Genomic DNA, 20628 nt, shown 5'->3' with positions numbered 1-20628 from the left:
AGTATCTCAACATTGTCTACTAGACATCACAGAGAAACGTCGATAGATTTTCTGTAACTATGGAAGTGATTCTTAAAGTGAAGCTTTATATGTCTAGGCGAAATCGTATATGGCTAGGCGAAATCACCTGTGTACAGAAAACTATCATCATCAGCATTGGCTCGAGCGTCGTCGTCTTCTTCCGCAGCTGGCTCGTTGGCGCCCCTCGGGTTGCGCTCGTGCTCGTGCTCGGCACGCGCTCGTGCCACTGCTCCCGCGTTCGTCGTCGTCGTCTTCTTCCACAGCTGCTCCGTTGCCGCTCATCATTCCAGCGTATAATTTGAGTTCTCTTCTGTCGTCGTAATGGCGAGGCCGTGTTTACTGGGGTATGAGCCATTGCTTAAGGGGGTATGATCCATTCATTGTCTTAGCCGTAACGGACTGATTCAATTTTGAAGCAATTTAATTTCGAAAAATCGCAAGCGGCATTGGCGGGCGAATGCTGCTAACCACGCCGCCGAGCAAACTCGAGACATCGAACGCAAGCGACAGCGGCGGACTGCGGGTATACCGTTGGTGACGTCGTTCTCTCCGTCGCAGCCGAACGTGTGTGTAACCTCATAATTGAGAAATACTTTAATGAACCCTCGGGATTAACCCAGTGATAAACACCGGGGCCGCACGTTTCAGCTTCGCTGGTTAACCATCTTCATGGAGTGGAAGGGCTTACGAATGTTTTTGTTAAGGCAGCGGTCATTTTCCCGATTCACCTTTCCACCATGTATCAGAGAGCAAATATTAGGTGGTCGCTCTAGATGAAATCTTGAAGGAGCATGTGGGTGTTTAAAGAGGCACCAGAGGGACAAGCAAAGGTGGTGTTGGCGCCGTGGAAATGGGAGAGACGGTATGATTTTCTTTATGCGAGCGAGCGGACGAACGAGCGAAGGCACTAGGTGTCAGAGGAACGTGTTTGACTGACAGGGGGCAGCCGCGATTTCTGCGTAGAATCGTCAGGGAGGGACGTACGTGTCTCGATGGCCGTGAAGCGAGTGTTTAGTGCGAGCCATGCGCTTCCCTCGGCCGACCGGCGAAGTTATCGCTTTGTATAGCATATTCGATCGATAGGCGTATCTGTCCCAAAGCAACCCGTGCTCTACGAGTAACGGCGTCGATCGGAACGGGCTCGGGTTTAAATTCGGGTCTACGTGACAACGGAAAGGAAAATTCACCATGCACTTGAAAGCGTCTTGAAGCTCTGATGGATATCCGCGTTGAGAACGCTTCCGACGATCGAAGAATGGGAGTTTTCCTTTTGCTTTCTACATACGGCGCGGGGCGCTATTGGGGGAAGAGAGAGCCTTTGGCCTATCCCTACAGGAGGAGGGGTATTACAGTTTACGAAATACCGGAATATTGGGGAGGCGCACGTGAGCAGCAACGCTGGTGGCGCCGTCTTGTGACGTTGAGCTAAACCAGAGTGCGCAGAGCTATCATTGTAACTAATGAGTCTACGTTCAACTTGACTGCTGGCGTAAAGGTATCAGCAGCCGCGGCGTCATTCTTGTATAGTGATTCATTTCTTTCTGCGAGAACAGTAATGGAGAACAAATACTTTCCCTAGCGCACTGCATTTATACAAAGTGCCACGAGGTGTCGCTGTCATCGTTTCTTCTCCCATCCCGTGTCCGGTGTTCTGGCAACCCGGAACACCGTTACGCACACGGACAGATTTGCTTGACGCGTAGCATAACGAGGGAACTGTGTGTGACGTGCTTTTCGTTTCAATCAGTCTTAGATTTAGTGTAATCGCTAATGGCTATGTGTTGAAGTCCTTCTTGGCCGTGAATCATCGTTTTCGACTCTCTTCTCCCGCATTCTTTCAATCGTCTCCTTCCTGAAATGTGGGCATGCGCAGTGCCCTTTCTGATGTACCTGTTCTTTGCTCACCCACAATTCTCTTTGTCTTTTTTTTTAGTATTCGCACGAAAGGAAAATTCCTTTGAGGTGCGCTGAAATCCCGGTTTGTCGAGGGTTCCCGCATTCTTCCCTGATCGGAATGCGGGCTCTTCGGCGGGGAAACGGAGTGTGCACATTTGTACCGCGAGGTTTACCGAAACACAGTGAACGATCGACGAAGATAAAGGAAGTACAGAAAATAACCTCTTTTCTTTCTCGTAGTTCTTTGGTATTCGGTAATTTCAACAGCCCGGTCTTCCCTATTCCCATCGAATCACGCCGTTTTACCTCGTATACCGAACAAGCGACACTCGCAGTGCAAACACCCGTAGTTGTTATAACGGTACCGACAAGACCCGTATAGATAGCAGCTTTATAGGGGGAGAGACTCAGCTCCAATATGCCACAGACACTGAGGCGCATACATACATCTTGTTGGGTCATTACAAGTTTTACACTTTCCTGGCAGTGTGAGTACAAATTCAAAGTATTTAAAGGAGAATGAAAGGCGTAACGTTATGAGGCGGAAACACGGCAGCATAATTTAGTGGGCAAACGGGCGTAGCCGATATTGCAGTTTTTTTCTTTAATTTTAATTGCCCGGTTCTAATAATCGGACGATACGCCGTATCATTGTTAAAACAATGCGCGTAGTTTTTCTTCGTGAACAAGCTGCGTAAGTGGCCCGTTGAACTTATCGTCCGTAATTAAGCTTTTACAGCCTTTGGGCTGGTCTGTCTGCCTCCCCGCACCGTAGGCTTTGTCCCTAGACATCGCCACAGCACAGATGTCAAAGTATCCGCTGTAGACACGGGGCTGGAGCCCCTTGACCACTCCACAGGATTTCAAGGTGCTGAACCCCAGAGAGAGGTTGCGGAAGGGGAAAGGGCCGCCCCAGCCACGAAGTCTCCGTAGAGAGATTTCCTTGACCCCAGAAAGGTTGTGGGGAAGAGAGTAGACACGTAGGGGGATTAGTAGTGGTGTTCGGCAGGTTATGTAATACGTAGAGCAGATAACCGCTGGTGTATTAGGATAACAGAACGGGTGCCAAGAGAAGGGAAGCGCATTCGATGACGGCAGAGGATAAGGAAGTGTGTTTAGATAAAGAAACTTGCACGCATAGGGCGAAACCGGCTGACGCGAGGCAGGGGTCCTTGGAGATCGTTGTGGGAAGCCTTTGCTTTAAATGAAAATAAATAGTAGACTGATTATGATAATGATGATGATGCCCTTTTATGTGGCATTGAATTAGGGGGGCTTAGGCCAGGCTACACACACACTTACAAAAAAAAAAGATACAGCGTAAAAATCACATATAAGCGAACATCGAAAACTACTGAAATAAATTAAATTATAAAATTGAAGCATATTAAAGCAACACCGGCACAACATAACAAATAAGCTCGCATTTATCAGTGATAGGCAACCAGAAGGTTAGGAAAGAAAGTAGAAGCACAATACTGCAGACGATAGTAAACGTGTCTAGTTAATTGAGTGGCCGCAAAAACCAGAGAGGTCTCAGCAGTACATTTTCACTTTCGCTTTTGATTTCGAATGCTGAAAATTTTAAATTGCAATCAATTTCGTTCGACGCGGGATTCGACAACGGCAGCCGACCTTCCAGTGCTGCCCTTTCTCCCGTCTCACCTAATTACTCATTTGAGTGTGGGTCTTTCGTAGTAGTTTGTTGCTTCCTCTGTCTGAGGTTGCAAACGGGCTGGAGTCGGAGGAGTATAGCTGTCTCACTGACTCTCTTCGCTATCTCTGTCTCAGGCTGCAGACTGGCTGGTCGGTGAAGACGGGCGCCCTGAGCAGCTTCTCGCGCCAGGAGCAGCTCAACGACAGCGAGCAGGAGCTCATCGTCGACGTCATCAAGAGGGCCGACATGCTCGAGCAGCTCGAACAGCGACGGGTCGGGTGAGCAGGCTCCTTTCCTTTTCCTTTGTTTCTCGTCTACGGTATCCGTTATCGGTCATCGCTGTTACCGTATAGTCCCATTTATCCTCGCTGTGGCAGCAGTGCATCTATGATCCCAGAAAACTTCCGGTCATGCATTTTTGACAGTCAAGTTAGTCCAGAAAAAAAAAAAACGCTTAACCTTGCACTCGGCCGCGCCACGCTTGAAACAGCGAAGCTGGGCGATCGTAGCCCATCATTTTCCGGAAGTGCGCGCGAACTTTTAATCTTATTACTCATGATGATGATAATTTCCTTTCGCGCGTCTCGGACTTATGGCCGTCACTGCGCGTTGCATAGCGCAGCTTACAACACCGACACCGCGTTCTAATGCCGACACCGCGTTCCAGGAGACCCGCTCCGCGAATGCGTCTCTCTCTCTCTCTCTCGCTCTCATAGCGCGCAAAACCTTTTCAACTCGCAGAGCTCGAGCGTACGAACGCGCCAGCTGTGGACGAAGAACGCAAGCATATGGTTCGCATAACTGCACGTTCTGCAAGCGTGGACCGGCAATAATAAAAACAAAGTGGCTGTAATAGCCTAGTGGTTACGACGCTCGCTTTGGGACCGGGCGTACGCGGGTTCGAATCGCGCCTCGGCAAGAAAGTTTATTTTCTTTCTTGGTAGTTTCTTGATACGCACCACAAATTACGGCTGGATTAAACAGCATCGCTGTTAAAGGAAGTGTTTTGTCTCATGATATACTAAAGGCAGATGTTCTTGATGCGTTGAAATGTAAAGTGCCCCATGCGTCGAGCTCATGTATATATCTTTCTAGACGTACTTAGCAGTAAAACTCACTTATCAAACATTCTTACTGGTGCCAACAGGAGAATTCAATTCAATTCAATGGCCAGGAATCTTTGGGGAACTTTGTTTGTAAACACAGGAAGGGTCTATAGCCTCCCACTGCTTCAAGGCGAACTGCAACGAAAGTTCACTTTGGCTGAATTTGTTCCTAAATGGAACTGTGTATATACCATTGAAAAAATATTGGCAAAGCCGCAGAGTGGGTAATTGTATATATAGTCTTCTAGTTAGCTAGTCTAGTTCTAGTTATAGTCTTCTAGTCCAGCACTTAAGCGGACGAAGCGTACGCCTGGTGGTGTCGCTAGACGTAAATATTAGCACTCCACGTCCGAGATTTGTTTAGCCACGCATTTTCAGCGCGCCGGGGGTGCCAGCCGCTCGACCTGGCTCGCGTGGCCACGCCTGGAGAACCACTGAGACCAATCTGAGCACGTGGCAGTTCCGAGCCCCTCTACGGCGAGAGGCCTAGTCGCGGCACCCCACGACATCCACGGCATCTACGATATGCAGCAGCAGCGTGGCCTCCGCGATTCTGAAAGACCTTGCCGAGGAGTCGCGCAGAAGGCCACACATCAGCAGGCCTTTAACTGCCAGTCCCGTAACTCCATTTTCATAATCTCCCGAGTACGCCCAAGTGGAGGAAGCTTATACTCAGTAGCCTGTAAGAATGAACGTACCTCCATTAGAGCGCCTCGAGAAATGTCCAAGTTGAAGTTTAGTTTAAAATAATGAAGGGGGGTGTAGAGGAGCCACCATGAAAAATTTGCCGCTTGAAATACGAGTACAAGCGTGACGAAAGGCTCGCAAAATACCCGTTTTTGATACCCAAACTGAAACAAACTGAAACAAACAAACAAACAAACAAACAAACAAACAAACAAACAAACAAACAAACAAACAAACAAACAAACAAACAAACAACAAGGTGCCACCATTAGCACTCGCCGGAAGTGACGCATGACTAAGAACAGACGGCTCCTCTCCGTGACCTTCGAGTTAAGGCGGCCTCCGCGGCAGCTTGTGGCGCGCTGAAAAAGATCTCGGTGGCGGCGGCATGCTGGGACTTACGTCATAGCGACAACCACCGGGTGCACACGTCTTCGGCTTAGGTGCTCTTTAAATGCTTCTAACAAGAAAGCTATTCAATTACAAGCCCTGCGGCTTGGCCAAGAGTACTTTAGTTGTATTAAGATGTCCCAGCTAACGTTAGCCAAGCTGGCCAACGAAAAAAAAAATATTTAACACGTGGTGCAAGGTACGATTTTAAGACCTACGGTGTCCGGTTAACAAGTGAAACTTGTCAAAGCAACCGTCACTGACAATTTGACAAGTTTCACTTCCCAAATTGTCAGTTTCACTTGTCAAGTGAAACTTGTCGGATTTGTGGTCCTTTGCTTTTCCTCACGACATGTCCTCCGAGACATCGTTATCTCCGCGACTACCTTCACCTCACGTGACCTCAGTGGGACGGGGCGGGGGGGGGGGGGGTCGCTGCTACATTCATGCGCTTATAACATGCTTCTTTTCTCGTGCGCGTCGCAGGCGCCTGGTTGACCGGCTGGAGAACATGAAGCGCAACGCCCTGGGCAACGGCACGAGTCAGTGCGTGCTCTGCGCCAACGAGTTCGGGCTGCTCAGCGGCTCTCCGCTCATGTGCTACGACTGCAGAAGGTGGGCAGCTGCAGAGTGCATCGCGGCGTGTCGAAAGGGGCACGATGCTCCGTGGGCGCGCTGTTCGATGTTCTATACCTACACTGTATAAACTGCCGCTGTCTCTTTACCACTTGATGGTACATAAGAGTAGGGATGTTTCGAATAATTTCCGAATCGAATATGAAGACAAATACTCTGGGACAATCTACTTCCGAATATCGAATCGAATATTGAATGCTTTATTGTTTCTAAGCGAAGAGAAATATGAATTTTGAGCGGAGTCTGTCTTGTAAAAAACAAAAAGTAATCAAGAAAAATACTCAGGAAATATCCCTGACGTGTCGTCACGCCCATGTAGTGAACTTTTCTGTGCCAGTTTCTGTCGGCACAAAAAGTTGAAGCGCCAAAATTTCGGGCACCTTAGAAAACTTTGACACGCTGTGTATAGTGCCTGTAATGGCACCGCGCCGCCACCACTGCGCTATTGGTAAAATTACATTGCTTCTAAGATGTGAGCCCTAATAATGTTTTGCAAGTTTGAATTGTCTGAATTACAAGATTTAGATAAAAGGCAGACGCCGTGAATATCTTTCATGACTGTCTTTCGGGGGCGCGCTGCAAAGGTAAAAAAAGACATTGAAAAATAATTCAAACCAGATAATCTGGTCAGAGCAACTTTGGCGTTTGAATACAATAGGAGCTACCTAGCATTCCGATGCTCATTCGGCTCCAGAAGGAATGCGTCGATGTCTGTAGGGTCTACGTGAGTTTCATCGTTGTCAAGTGCCTTTTTCTTTAATACCTTGGCATTAGGAGCGTTAAAGCGAAAAAAAAAAGAAATGCGGCGCTAATGCACCTCCACTAACGTGAAACTTGGGGAAGTGCGAAGCAGTGATGCGCAAGCGTTGTGGCTCGATGCGCGCCTGTAGCTGGGCGTCCATGGCATAAAGGAAATTCCGGTGCGCGCCAACTGCTTATAAAGCCATGTTACTTCACTATTGTCACACGGCACGCGCTGATCGGGTGCTGGAGTAGCGCTGGAGAGAGGAGGAATCCAGCGCTTGTGGGGTGGTGGCGCCCTCTCTTGCGCTGCGCTGGTACCAGACTGGCGTTTGGGAAACGATTTTCACGAGTTTGTGCTGATTAATGCGCTTAATGCTTGATTATGCCTATCTTTTGCATTATTCTGAATCGTGTGTACTATTTTGAACCGATTTTGATCAATTATGCACTTGTTTTGACCCTGTTTTTGCGCGTGATCACGATGGCTGAGATCACATTACACGCTGACAGCCCGGGCCCTTAAAGTGCTTCGCACTTAATAAAGTATGTATGTGAAGTTTGGCAAGCCGGTCACGTGGTAGAGGTAGAGAGCGGATGGGAAAGCTTAGAACATGTATGTATGTATGTATGTATGTATGTATGTATGTATGTATGTATGTATGTATGTATGTATGTATGTATGTATGTATGTATGTATGTATGTATGTATGTATGTATGTATGTATGTATGTATGTATGTATGTATGTATGTATGTATGTATGTATGTATGTATGTATGTATGTATGTATGTATGTATGTATGTATGTATGTATGTATGTGTGTGTGGTGTATGTATGTATGTGTGTATGTATGTATGTGTGTATGTAGTGCAACTGACGGTGCTCCGCTGCGGACCACCGCCAGTTCTACTACTACGATCTGCGACGGGGACTGAGTGCGCCCGAGTGCTGGTAGGTTAGTACGCGCTGTGTTCTCGCCACTTAGTTCGCATTGAAGCGAGAGGCAGCACGAAGGTCAATTCGCTCGCTGCTGCTGCTGCCGCACTTTCTCCCTCCAGCGTTTCTGACAGCGAGTTTCCGCGGTCTTCGAGTGAGATGGGTTCACGCGTGGGTGACACCATGCTTGTTAATTTAGTTACTAAGCGAATGTTTACAAGTTTATATGACCGATAACACTACCATCTTTACTTCGTATATCGTTTAATAATTTGCTATCGCAATTGATGCTCTGCCTTTCTGGCGAAACTGCGACATTATTTTTTTCTCTCTCTGAATTTCAGCTATAATATCGGATAACCCCGCTTGCTGTGTAATCCGCACATTTTCGTTCTACATCTCTCGTTGCGCTGTCCTTAACTTCTTCTTAAGCTTCTTTGTTAACCTCGAAGTTTCTTACCCCTATGTTAGAACCGCCACAAGGCAATGATTGTACACTTTTCAAAGAGAGTGGTAAACTCCCGGTCATCGTTTGGTAATGTCTGCCGCATACGCTCCAACCCATCTTTATTCTTCTGTGTAATTCCTTCTCTCTATATTTCCTTCTGTCTCATATATGTCCTCCACACATGCGGTTTTCTAACACTGTGCTTGTCCGCGACCCTTTCTGAGCTGTACGCCGCGCATTGCGCCTTGTCTACATAGTACAGCGCTGAGCCGCGCAGCGCTGTGCTTTGCTGAGACCTTTTTCTAGAAGATGTTGAAGGGGGGGGGGGGGGGGGGGGAGGGAGCTCATTACAATTGAATCGGTTTTTCGAATACCGCGCTCTCTCTAGTATATGCTGGGCTGCCGAAAGCGAGACAAGTGAAAATAATAAAACACACAGACGGAGATGAACCAAGAAAGACTGTTAAGGTAGTTGCCCGCCTTTCGAGTGATGCTCCATGCATAAGGTATACCTGGTCGGGCGAACAGGGCAAGCAGCTGCGCGTTTTCGCACGCCGAGGGGCCTTCGCTGGCCGTTTTGCTGCGCCCAATTCATCGGAGACGCCGACGGCGAGACCACAGGTGTGCGTGTGGGCGGGAAAAACGCCTCCATCCTCTTTCGATCACGACCCTGGGGATTCTCTCTCTCTCTCTGCTTTTCGAGACGAGTCTACAAAGGGGTTTCGCTTAATAAATGGCGACGGTTGCCTCGAAGGGACGACCACGGGTGAACAAGGCGTGGGATCGCACAGCGGATATTTTCCGCCCGTTGCGCCGGTCTTGGGCCGAAGGCGAGCTCTTGCGGTTTGGTTGAGTCCTCGCGTGTACTTAAGCTGCTGGGGTGAGTGCGTATGACAGGTGAAAAAAAAAAAAAAAGATGAACAGCTCAAGCGTCGACGATATTCGCTTATGCGTGGAACGAACTAAGCTGTTTTTTTTTTTTTTAGATCAGCGGCCGCGTGGTCTCCGGTCTCTGAGCATACACATTTCAGCAGTTGTCATTTGTTTTTTCTTGTGTCTGTTTTATCCTCCTGCTGACTGTGTGTGTGTTGCGAAATAAAATGGCTTGGAATCGGCAGGGTAATGTATGAGAGATGTTTAACAAGATGGAAAGGATATACATATACATGTTTTCTACGCACAGGAGTAGTGGCAGTGTCTATAATTCTTGCTGCGCAGCCTTCAAAATGTTTGGCGCGTGACCCCGCTAGAGTGACCTAGCCCCGCGCGTTGTAGTTTTCTGAGGTCATGGTTACATGAATATGCGGCGCAAGCACTGTTTCGTCGTCACTGTGACAGAGGGCGCCGCCATTCCCTTCTCCGCGACAATTACTTCTTTCGGTGTCTCATCGCTGCATACAGCACGTACTTGTGGCCAGACATGGGTACCCTCACGAGGGCCTTCCTCACCCTCATCTGCCGTCACCCTCACGTGGTGAGGTGAGGATCACCTTTCGGGAAGATTGGTGAGGGTGAGGTGAGAGGCGAGGGAGGGTGCAGTGACGATATGAGGTTAAATGAGGAAAAAGCGATTCATAAGTACAGAAATCTCACTCGGATCGTAATCGTGGTGGGTTTAAAATCTATAAAAGTTTGAAGTGCGCTGGCAGGAAGTCTCTCTAGCGCAGACGTACGTCGAAGCCCACTTTAAAAAGACTAAGGTAATAAATTGCTGAACCTAAACAAAAACACAAAACCTATAGCAAACCCAAACACACAGAAAAACATAGCTAAATTCGCGGCGGGGACGGCAATATCATACTGGACACATCACACGAGTGCATAAAAGAAAATGATTAAGCACGGGAACACGCGGCTGTGCGGCGCAACTGCGATTTCCCCTCCTCTTCACGAACGCGCGTCTCCACGTTCACCCGCGTCTTTCGTTCACCGGTAGGGACACCGGTACGGGATTGTCATTTTTCTCTTCGCGACGCTGTAAATCTGAATTCGCTTGTCCTTTCATGCACGAGTTCTTCTTTGACTCTCTGGATTTTGCTGCGTTCATTTTTCGCAGGCTGTGTGCAGCAAGTGCAGCGTGGACACTTACGGTGCCCAGAAGGAACAAATATGGCTATGCAAAATTTGCTCAGAGACCCGAGAGGTGAGTGGTGATCGGCTTTCGTTTTGTATCACGGCGCTACGCGGTGCATATTTGGGGTTTTGCTTTTTGACCGTTTGGAAGATAGAGAAGTGACCAAGAGTTCGAGTGAACACCGTCTGGTCAGGTAAAAGAATCGTTAATACGATACGTCACTGACACAGGTAAAAAAAAAAAAGACAAACACAGAGACGAGGAGTTAACATGGGACGAGGTCGAAGGCCATTATTACGAAAAGACCGGGACATAACGGCAAGACTACGTCTGGAATTGCTGGTTATCAGAACCACGGAAAGCACGCCAGTGAGGACGCTAAACAGGACGCTAGACAATCTGGCCAACCAGTATATTCTCGAATCCTGTACAGAGTTCTCAAGCATTTATAAACGAACGCTGTAGTTACCAGCTTACTGTGATCAAGGGATCTCGTAACGTCAACTTTTGTTGTTTATTGACATCGTTGTAATAATTAGAGACAGGCGAGACAGTCGGTTGAAGGTAGTAAAGGCGGCCAGGTTGACAGCCATTTCTGGAAGTCAAGGGTCTCCAAAGGTGATGGCGAAAACGATAGAGCGCCCGCCGCGGGGGCTGAACACCAGTGATAGTCTGTTGCTGAGAACGACGTTGAACACGAGGTTGAGCCCCGGTTACAAAAAAAAAAAAAAAAGTAACACTCGTACAGCCACATTTAAGGAGAGAAGTGGAGATGTTTCGCGAACAGAAAGGTGCACAGCTCGGCCAGAGGAGCCTGGCCCGCTACTCCCGACTGGGGAAATGAGTAAGGGAAATAAGTGGAATCCGTTGATAAAGACGCGCTCTAAAGGAAGGCACATAGGTCACGCGCTGCTCTGCCGCGTGCTCTGGCCTCTGACCCGTGTGGCAAATTGAATCGCAAGCGGTATCGTACCGTGGGCCTTCTGCTTTTAAAGCGAAGCTTCATTTTCCTATTACCTGGCGTTTGGCTTGTTGTCGTCGTCGTCTATCTAGCCGAGTAGGTTCGGCGCGGGGTTAACACAAGCTGTCGCTCAATAAAAAATAAACTAATAAATAAGTGTGTGTCAGACGGTGGGATTGTAAACTGTCTCCGGCGCAATAGCCCGATGCTGTGTCTGTTGGGTCATATACGCTTTTTTTTTCTTTATTGATTAGGCCACCAACGTATGCATTGTACGAAAGTATAACAACCCTACCACTCTTACCTGCGTGCAATCTAGCGCTTTGAAACGATTGGCGGGTGGGTCGTGTCAGGCAGCAACAATTTACTTATAAAAGTAAGCTCGCGTCAGTTTGCTCCGTCCTTTTATCCATGGTACAAAACAGTAAAGACTTCGCTTTTGTTGGCGTTTATTTTCTGTGCTTTCTTCACAATCTTTGCGCGCGCGTTTGCTAAAACCGATGAGATCCGACGTTGTGCAGACTTGTCGTGACATCAGTACAGCACGCAACATGTTTCCAACGGCAATTCGAGGAGCCGGAGCAGACACGTGTTTGTCGGAAACACGGCTGCTTGAATCTGTTGGAAAGTTAATTGTGCGCGGTTGTTGGTGGGGCGGAATCGCATCGTTCGTCCAGCGCTTCGTTCTATAACAGATGCGCGCCCTCCTCCTTCTCCTCTTTCTATTAACACGTGTGCAGATGTGGAAAAAGTCCGGCGCATGGTTCTACCGGGGCCTGCCCAACTACATCGCGCCGGAGAAGACTGAAACGAGCTGTCGGTACGGGCCCGTGAGGAGCAACCACAACGGCACCGAGGCCACCTCGGCGGCGCTCGCGGGTCGAGGCTGGCACAGGGGTGAGAGCACTTCTCTTAATCCGGTTTCCGCTAGGAATTGCGCAACAGAATCCTGAACGGGTAACTGGGTGATGCTGTGGCAATTCGCAGACGCGTCCGATGCTCACGTGGGAAATACGTATTCCCCGAAACGTCCGTGTTGTGTTTCCAAGTGCGTGTTGTGCTTTCAAGCTATAGTATACATGTTTATGTGTAAGTTTAGGATGCTGCATGCATGCGTTTGAAAGTAAAACGTTCTGTGAGATTCTCCCTGTCTGATTATGCGGTAAATCCCGCGAGTACTAGAACCGTATTTCCGGCGCTGGTGCTTGTAATGACACTGTACTTGCGTGCCTGTCTTGCTTTCTTTTTTCTCTTTTGCTAAGGAGCGTATGTGGGATTTTGGAATAGCCTGTTCTTATAACCAAAGATAATTTGTTATAAGAGAATAACCCAAAGAGAATTGAGGGCGCGATTGTTATTGAAGTTTCGTACTAGGGCAGGCTATAAAGTGTACGAGGCTAGCGTATACGCTATAATCTTCCAGGGTGTATGTCATAGATTCGGGTGCTATAAATGTTCCTGTCTTGTTACGCATGTGTAGACTTGATGGCTGTCAGCAGCCTAGCTCATGCTCACTGCCTTCGATATTGTGGGCTCTGTTTATCGATAAACATTCGCGATAACCACGCGCGTTTTGGGTGATGAAATACACGCACTACACGAAATCTGAAACTGGCCGACCAGCCGCGCGCGCTTTCATGTCAAAATCGTAAGTTACTGACGTGTGCTAACTCTTACTAACGATCTCGGTCGTTGGAACTAAATTTGTAAGGCACATGTACACGTATATGTCGCACAGCTGTCATACGGTCAGTGTATTCGTAGAGCGCAGTTGTTACCGCACGTGTTATTTACAGCTTTACATCGACACAGTGTCACCGCTTTGGTTGGTATTTTGTTAATCGTTACCATCTCTGGTCGTCATGTGTCTTATCGTTTTCTCCTCCACTGCCAGTTTCCTTACGCTGCACTTCCCCACACTGACACTTATGTTTCAGAAGAACTTCAGTTTGGCCTAGTTGGTGTTTACTGCATGTCACGTTGGCCGCTAATCAAGGACGAAGACAGAGAAAGAAAAACACAAACGACGACACGAGACACTTATGCGTTCGTTTCTTCACAATTCGCTGTATCAAGGTCCGATCTGTCAAGCAACCTTTCAATGCGTCCGCCCTTAATTATTATATTACTTTATCAGCAAGCCTTTCTTCAAGTTTTCTCCGCTCTGCATGAGAAAATTAGCATCCCTCCCTCCCGCAAACGCGGTTCCATAAAGGAGGAAAGAAATTACGAAAGATGAAACGTGACTTTCGATTAAAAAAGAAATATCTAACACGCTTTTCTGCAACCATGCACTCGAGGCACCGGCACCCGCTCTGCTAAACAGCTTCAACGAACCCTGCTCTGAAGGTTGGGAAAGTAGTCTAGCGAGGCTTAATTGTCCCTAATAAAACTTGTTGCCAGGGTTAGTCGGTTCATGTTATACCTTAGACCATATGGTCGCTTAACGCAAATAATGAAGGAGGGACGGGCTCACGCAAGCTCGCCGAGCTCTGCCCGCGCATACTGTCTGATGGGAGCAAAAAACGTGGCTGCGATAATGAGCACGTCAGTGCCGTATACGAAGTGCGCCACAGAGTCGTTTATGAGATTCCTATTTCTGGTGGCTTGACTTATGTCGGCCAAACGGGAAGGCGCGTTAACAAGCGTGCGAGGAATACGAACTATCTTTAAAAGGTAAAGAAGGAGCACATTTGCCGTCCCACTGCAGTTCGCATGATTGCGAGCCACGTCTGGATAAGGTGCGGATTCTGGGTAAAAGCAAGGACACCACGGCACGTGAATTGTTAAAGGCCTTTCATATTGAAGCACGTGGGCCATCATGTATCAGTGATACGTCAGTTTCTCTCTTGCAAGCGAAGAAAAAAAAAAGATTTTTTTGATAAATGGTTGTGATTTGCACGATGCGCGTATGACGTTTTTTTCTTTTTTTTCTGTATGCTGAGCATGTCTGTGCATATATATTAAGCGAAAAAAGAAATGAATAAACAGTCGAAAGTTTGGCGCTCCCGTTGAATCCGTCCCTCCTTCATTATTTGCGCTAAGCGACCATATGGTCCAAGGTATTAATTGTCCCTGCCTTGGCCAGTTGCATTGCCGAGCGTCGAGCTTTCAGCCTCCTTCGAGAGCTTAAAGCGAAGCCCAGCTTGAGCTTTCGCATTTCTTTTTGCCTCCTCCGTTATACTTGCGGGCAGATGCTATAGTATAGCTATATCGTCACGGATATACATATACTCTGCTCTGCAACCTCGATCCGGCGTCCCTGCGGCCGACGTTCCCTTCCGCGCGCGACGCTGCGCTAACCTTGCCAACGAGCCGCGCTCTTCAAACAGGACTCGCTAATGGCCCACTCTCGTTTGCCTGTGACGCCTAGTTAGGCCCGAGCTCGCCTCGGTGACACCAACGGAAAGAACCAGGGCCATGCTTTGAAGATTCTCTGCTAGGCGCAGGAGAGCGGAGCGCTAGCCATCCAACGCCCGATTCACGTTGCGATGGATGATAAAGCGACCGAGGTTGGGTAACTCCGTCTCGGTACGAAAGACCTGATCTCTCTCTCTCTCTCTCTCTCATATATATATATATATATATATATATATATATATATATATATATATATATATATATATATAGACAGAATAATGTTTCGTTCTCTCTTTCCCTTTTCTTTTGTCGTGTTAATGTATCACGGTTTCCGGACTTGGCCTTGCAACTAAGAGGTCTCGTGCGCTACTATTGCGATATTAATTTCGTGCGCTTTCTTTTTGCATCGATATATATGGCGAAGTTACGCTTTGTGTAAGCAGACGCGTTTACTAACGCAGCCATGCCGCTCTTTTAGACTTGCGAGTTTTGTTGACTGTGGCGCGTGCTGTACACAACTGCGTTTCATGGTGAATAAACAGGTCTATAGTAAGTACGACGCAGCTTGATAAAAGACAGTAAATATAGTGCCCGAGTGAAGGCAGGGCGCTTGTATAGTGCTGCATAGAAGAACGAAAAAAAAAAGAAAACACTGCACGTGTTTCAGAATATTATGCAGATTGTCACGCTGTAATGACGGTGAATAAAGTCGAACATTCCAGCGTAATCGCTCGTGCTCACGTGCCTTCCAAAATATACAACATTATTCTCGTCGCGCATGCAATCTGATTACAAAAGGGTCGGCTACATTTATTGTCTATCTGTTGTCTTACTGATAGAATCGGCGAGAACGATCGAGAATGTTCTGACACATGCGGGTGGCGTCACGCGCTGAGCGATAACTTAACATTTGTTTGCCGGTGAAATGTGGTCCCCGCGGAAAAAGGTAAACAAGCACGTTTTTCAAATTATGTACAAACAACAGCAACATGAAGTTCGGGGTTTTGGGATAGCCGGCTTCTAAAGAGGCCTATACCTTTCATCTTTCTGTATGCAATAAAAACCAAACTACGCAAAAAGTATTGCTGCGTTAGTCGTGGTAATATGTGTATGACATGGCACCTTCCTTTTCCACGTCTTGAACACTTACTTGGATTGTCAGCAGAGTGGCACGGTAACGTCAGTCGCAGCCTAACCCGGCGTCCGTCAATCTTCATAATCTGCGAAACTTTTAAACCGACTAGGTTTTTGACTGCCTATACGCGTCGCGGTAACTCTGTGGCTGTGGCATTGAACTGCTGAGGTCGATGTCTTATGTTCGATGTCCGGTCTCGGCTGCTGCATTCAGATGGGGGCGGAATGCAGAAACTCTCATGTGCCGTGCATTCAGTGCACGTCAAAGAACCCCAGGTAGTCAAAATGAATCCGGAGCCCCACACTATAGGGCGTGCCTCGTAATCACATCGTGGTTTGGGTACGTAAAGCCGCGAAACTTAAAGTTCCGTTTAATTCTTTGACTGCCCGTAGTTTTGGCGACGTTATTAACTGCGGTCACAATTACTAGCATCTCATCACGCAGTGTGACGTCGGCTGCCACCTTGAGGTAGCAAATGCGATGTCGGGACATCATTCCCGATACGCGGGGTAGTTTTTGTGGCTGCCTTCCTGGCGAACTTTACTGCGATTGCTGTGTGCATCACTGCCCGTCCGCTTTCACCTCGTTCACTGCAGGTGCTCAGAACGAGAAAGACCTTAGCGACAGCTCCGAAGACGAGTCGAAGGCAGTGCGTGTCAACAGGAGGGTCATCTCCAGGAAGGCTCTCTACGACTCCAGTGAGTGAAGTACAGATCGCCGTGTATATATATAAACGGCGATCTTTATATTAGAAACTTTAGTCACTTATGTAGAAACTTTAGAGACTCTGTAAGATACTTTAGCCCCTTCAGGCACAAAAATATGATGGGCTGTGGATGCATGTGTTTCAATGTTACCGCGTATGTTTAGTCAGAGGTGCTATAGACTACCCTGAAAAAAAAAGAAAAAAAAAAAAACAGTCGAGGTGGTGAGACTTGTACGTTAGAGAACGAAAATAATCGATTTCAATTATAATTACTTATTTCAAAAATGTGATTGATTACATATACCCATTGCTGCTTCACAAATGAAATTGAGGAATTACTAAAAACAGTAATAGATTACGTTAACGTTACCGTCCTCCCTATTTTTTTTTATTAATGTGACACGAATACAGTATACAAAAGGAGCGGGCCTGGGTCTTTCAATGCATCCTCTGCAGCCCTTCGCACGTTGTTTATCTTCCCTAAGAATTGCTTCTCAAAAATTTTCTTCGGTAATAGCCCCTCGTTTTTTTTTTTTTTTTTTTTTTTTTTTGCGAAGACATCTGAAAGTGACACTAAAAGCTCACTCATTGTGTGTGCTGGAATGAAGGTCTGTGCTCGCAAGATTACTCAATGCCGCTATACTCGGGTCTGGGTCCTCTGTGAAGATTCGAATAGCGCTTCACTGTTGCTGTTGTTAGGGGAAGGGGCTTCCGATAGGGCCAGTGGAAAACTGAAAAATTGTCGTTAGGTGATGTCCTGGTCTCAACGCTCGAAGTGGCCATCGCTATCGAGTGATAGAAGCGCGGTTACAGTTTGTCACTATGGACCTCCTCCCGGTGCCGTTCACGGACGCCAGCAAACGTTCATGTACCCTGAAAAAGTGGCCAAATCTGTAATGTAATTTAATATAAAGTTGTGTAATATTCAGCCCCTAAAATTATTAAGCTGTTACAATCACACAAGAATGCGTGTATATACGAGTCCCGTATATATCCAACAGGTAGGAACATATACGTTTAACGGCCAAAACACTTCTGTCTATATCGAGGAAGTCTTAGATTGCCCTAAGCGAAGAAGAAATGAGCAGCAGCTCCTACCGCCTATGAAGGTCTCAAAGGTATAAGAGAAAAGTTCTGAGGTTGGACTTCGAAGAGAGGTGTGCAAAACTGCAAGCCTTCCATGTAGAGGTGATCGAGGCGCCGCTGTAGGACGCTCATTGTGGTAAGGAAGTAACCGGTGTACATGTTTTATCCCTTTGGATACTGTAGCTCAGGCCAACTTTGAGTGCTCAAAACTAGCGTCCCGTGTTATAGCTGGTTTCGTCAAAAATGTAACTGGTTAACATGTAATTGGTTACTCAAAAAAGTAATCGCATAACAGTGACGTTCCTGGGTAAACATTGTAATCGGCGAATTACAATATTACGGATAAAGGTAATTTATTACAAGTAATTGATTACATGCAATTCGCTATGTACAAGTCTGAAGGTCGTAGGATGATCGTTTGGGTGCTTTCTAGTGAGTTCTCATAATTATGGAGCTATTGAATCTCGATTTAGCTTACAGTCAATCATGTCGCGTTCTTTTTTTTTTTTCATGAGAGGAATTAAATCACCCCCTGAAAGCACGTAATACGGAAGTTATTGTCTGCAGGCATTACGAAGGAGCAAAAATGTCGCAGTTTCACCCGAAAGGCGAAGCATCAATTGCGATAGCAAATTAGTAGAGAGCTGTGCGGAGTGAGGGTAGTAGTTTTATCAGCTGTATAAACTTGGACATGTAGCAGAACCAGCAACGCGCAGAATTGTTGTCGACGCCGTCGGTGTTTTGCCAGCGTTCGCACCGAACGGCGTTGGTGACTGTTGTCGGTGCCTCTGGCGGCGGCTCGGAGGTTTTCAAAGAGATCAAAACGGGACACTCGTCGAGCAGCGTCGGAAGTCTTTACCACCCTCTCGAATATAAATACGCATTTGGTGCCGCAGCTAAACGTCGCCTCTCATCCCTCCCTCCCGTCCCCCCACGGCCTTTCGCGTGACAGAAGAAGTCGCGTTTGCTCTCCGCCGTGCGTTCGCTCCCCGTGTGTTCGCTCCCTCGCGCGCTTTCACTCGCACATACAGCATACGGCGCGCGGCGACGATTTCATCGCCGTTGGACTTTATACGGAACCTCACGGCGACGGCGACAACGACGCCGACGGCAGAAATCCTCTTGGAGTGTCCATATAATTGCTATCGCAATAAGAAAGTATACATTCTCCGCTGCTGACGGAAAAGTGGTACGTCGAACCCGTTAGACGTATTTTCAGTAAATTGGTTGTCTTTGGCAGTACTCAGCACATTTATGTGAAATCTAGCCACCTAGCAACAGACGTCATGTGAATACTCCCTATACCGACAGTTCCTCCGTGTGCGTCGCCAATTGGATGGAATTAAGGTTGTCGAAGAGATTGTCGGAAGAAAATTGGGCGTGTCATTCGATATCAGAGACACGCCTATGGTGTACTCAGTTCTCATTGGCTCACAGGAGCCGCAGCTTAATCTGCACTGCACGGAATTGGCAAAGTGCCGAGTACAGGTCGTGAAACTCGTCCATGTTGGAGGAACACCTGTTTCTTGTTTTCTTTTTGTTTACTTCTGTTACGTCTGTAGAAAGTACGTTCGTTCGTCTCTCCGAGTACTTGCTCTCCATGATGGCTTAGACGGAATGTAAGACGTACATCGACGCATCCCACAACGTTTCCGCCTGCGAAGATCATCTCAAGTTGAGCTCTAGCAGCTTTCGCTGCTGTCACCGTCGAGCGTCTCAAGCACTTCAGCAAGGCGAAGACGCTTTGCTGCCGCTGTCCCCCGCGCATCCGACGAGAAGCAAGGCGGACTAGAAATGCCAGGATCTGTCGCTAAATCGCTGCGAATCTCGCTCGTATCACCGACGTCAAAATCAGCGGTGTCAAAACACAAACCACGCTAGGCTGCCGCCATTGCCGCCGCGCGCGCTGGCTGAAGCAAAATAAAAAGAAATGAGGAGGATATGACGGTTTAAGCCACGTGACTTCCTCCGTACTCCGCTTTTCAAGCGAGAGCAGTCCGGACTGCTCCTAGCTGCTCTCGGCGCAGCGAAACTGCTCTTGTTCTACCACTGGATGACGGCGCTCCCACTCCTGTTCGACCACTGAAACACGTCGCCTGTGGAACGAGCACTTTCAGCGTGCTTTTGAGTGCTCCTGTTCTCCCAATGGAATTCGCCATTAGATGGAATGTAAAACTGTGATTGGCGTACAGCGACTGGGACAACCTACGTCTCCAAAAAAGTCTGCGTCAACCGGCTTCTTTTCTTTTCTTATTTGAACGGTGCCCCGCCCGATTGGAGAGACCAACTTCCAATCCCGTTTTTGCAGAGTGCGCTCGCGCTTGCTAAGCCTCGTGTTGTAGGTACGCCGCGTCGTGTCGTCTCTCCGCTTCGCACTCGCCCGCTTCGACTTAACCGTTTGATCTCGGCGGCTATACCCGCGTTCGTGCGACATTCAAATCAGCGACGCGCTCTCTCCCTCGGGACTACGGCGCGTCCCCAGCCCCTGTCATCCGATAATGAACTCGTCAGGAGGTGGCGACGCGTTACTGCAGCATCGACGCCGTTAGGTGGCGAGGTGCGCGTGCTTAAATACCCGCTATAGCGATAGACGACGCGCACAACCCCGAAGTTGGTTTCCTTTACCCCTCTGTCTCTTGTTCACTCCCCCTGCTCGCCCCTCTCGCTAATTCTCCACCGCCACGGCAAAGAAGTTCGCGACCCAATCCGAGATACTCTACTCTCCGTCTCGCCAAATGCGTGCAGCGCGGCAAAAGCTATGCGGACGTGCGTAAGCCAATCAGGA

General features: G+C 47.9%; 1 protein-coding gene across 1 annotated transcript in view; it reads left to right on the top strand.

Moving 5' to 3' along the window:
- Window positions 1-20628, top strand: part of LOC119445159 (rab effector Noc2-like) — a 57657-nt gene that overhangs the window by 26916 nt on the left and 10113 nt on the right. The window contains exons 3-7 of the mRNA XM_049664196.1: window positions 3709-3852; window positions 6244-6371; window positions 10576-10664; window positions 12297-12453; window positions 16648-16749. Coding sequence (XP_049520153.1) covers window positions 3709-3852; window positions 6244-6371; window positions 10576-10664; window positions 12297-12453; window positions 16648-16749 — 620 coding nt within the window. The remainder of the gene's footprint in view (window positions 1-3708; window positions 3853-6243; window positions 6372-10575; window positions 10665-12296; window positions 12454-16647; window positions 16750-20628) is intronic.

The sequence above is a fragment of the Dermacentor silvarum genome, chromosome 3 (genome assembly GCF_013339745.2).
Source record: "Dermacentor silvarum isolate Dsil-2018 chromosome 3, BIME_Dsil_1.4, whole genome shotgun sequence".
Classification (NCBI taxonomy): domain Eukaryota; kingdom Metazoa; phylum Arthropoda; class Arachnida; order Ixodida; family Ixodidae; genus Dermacentor; species Dermacentor silvarum.
This window is presented reverse-complemented; position numbering and strand designations above follow the sequence as displayed.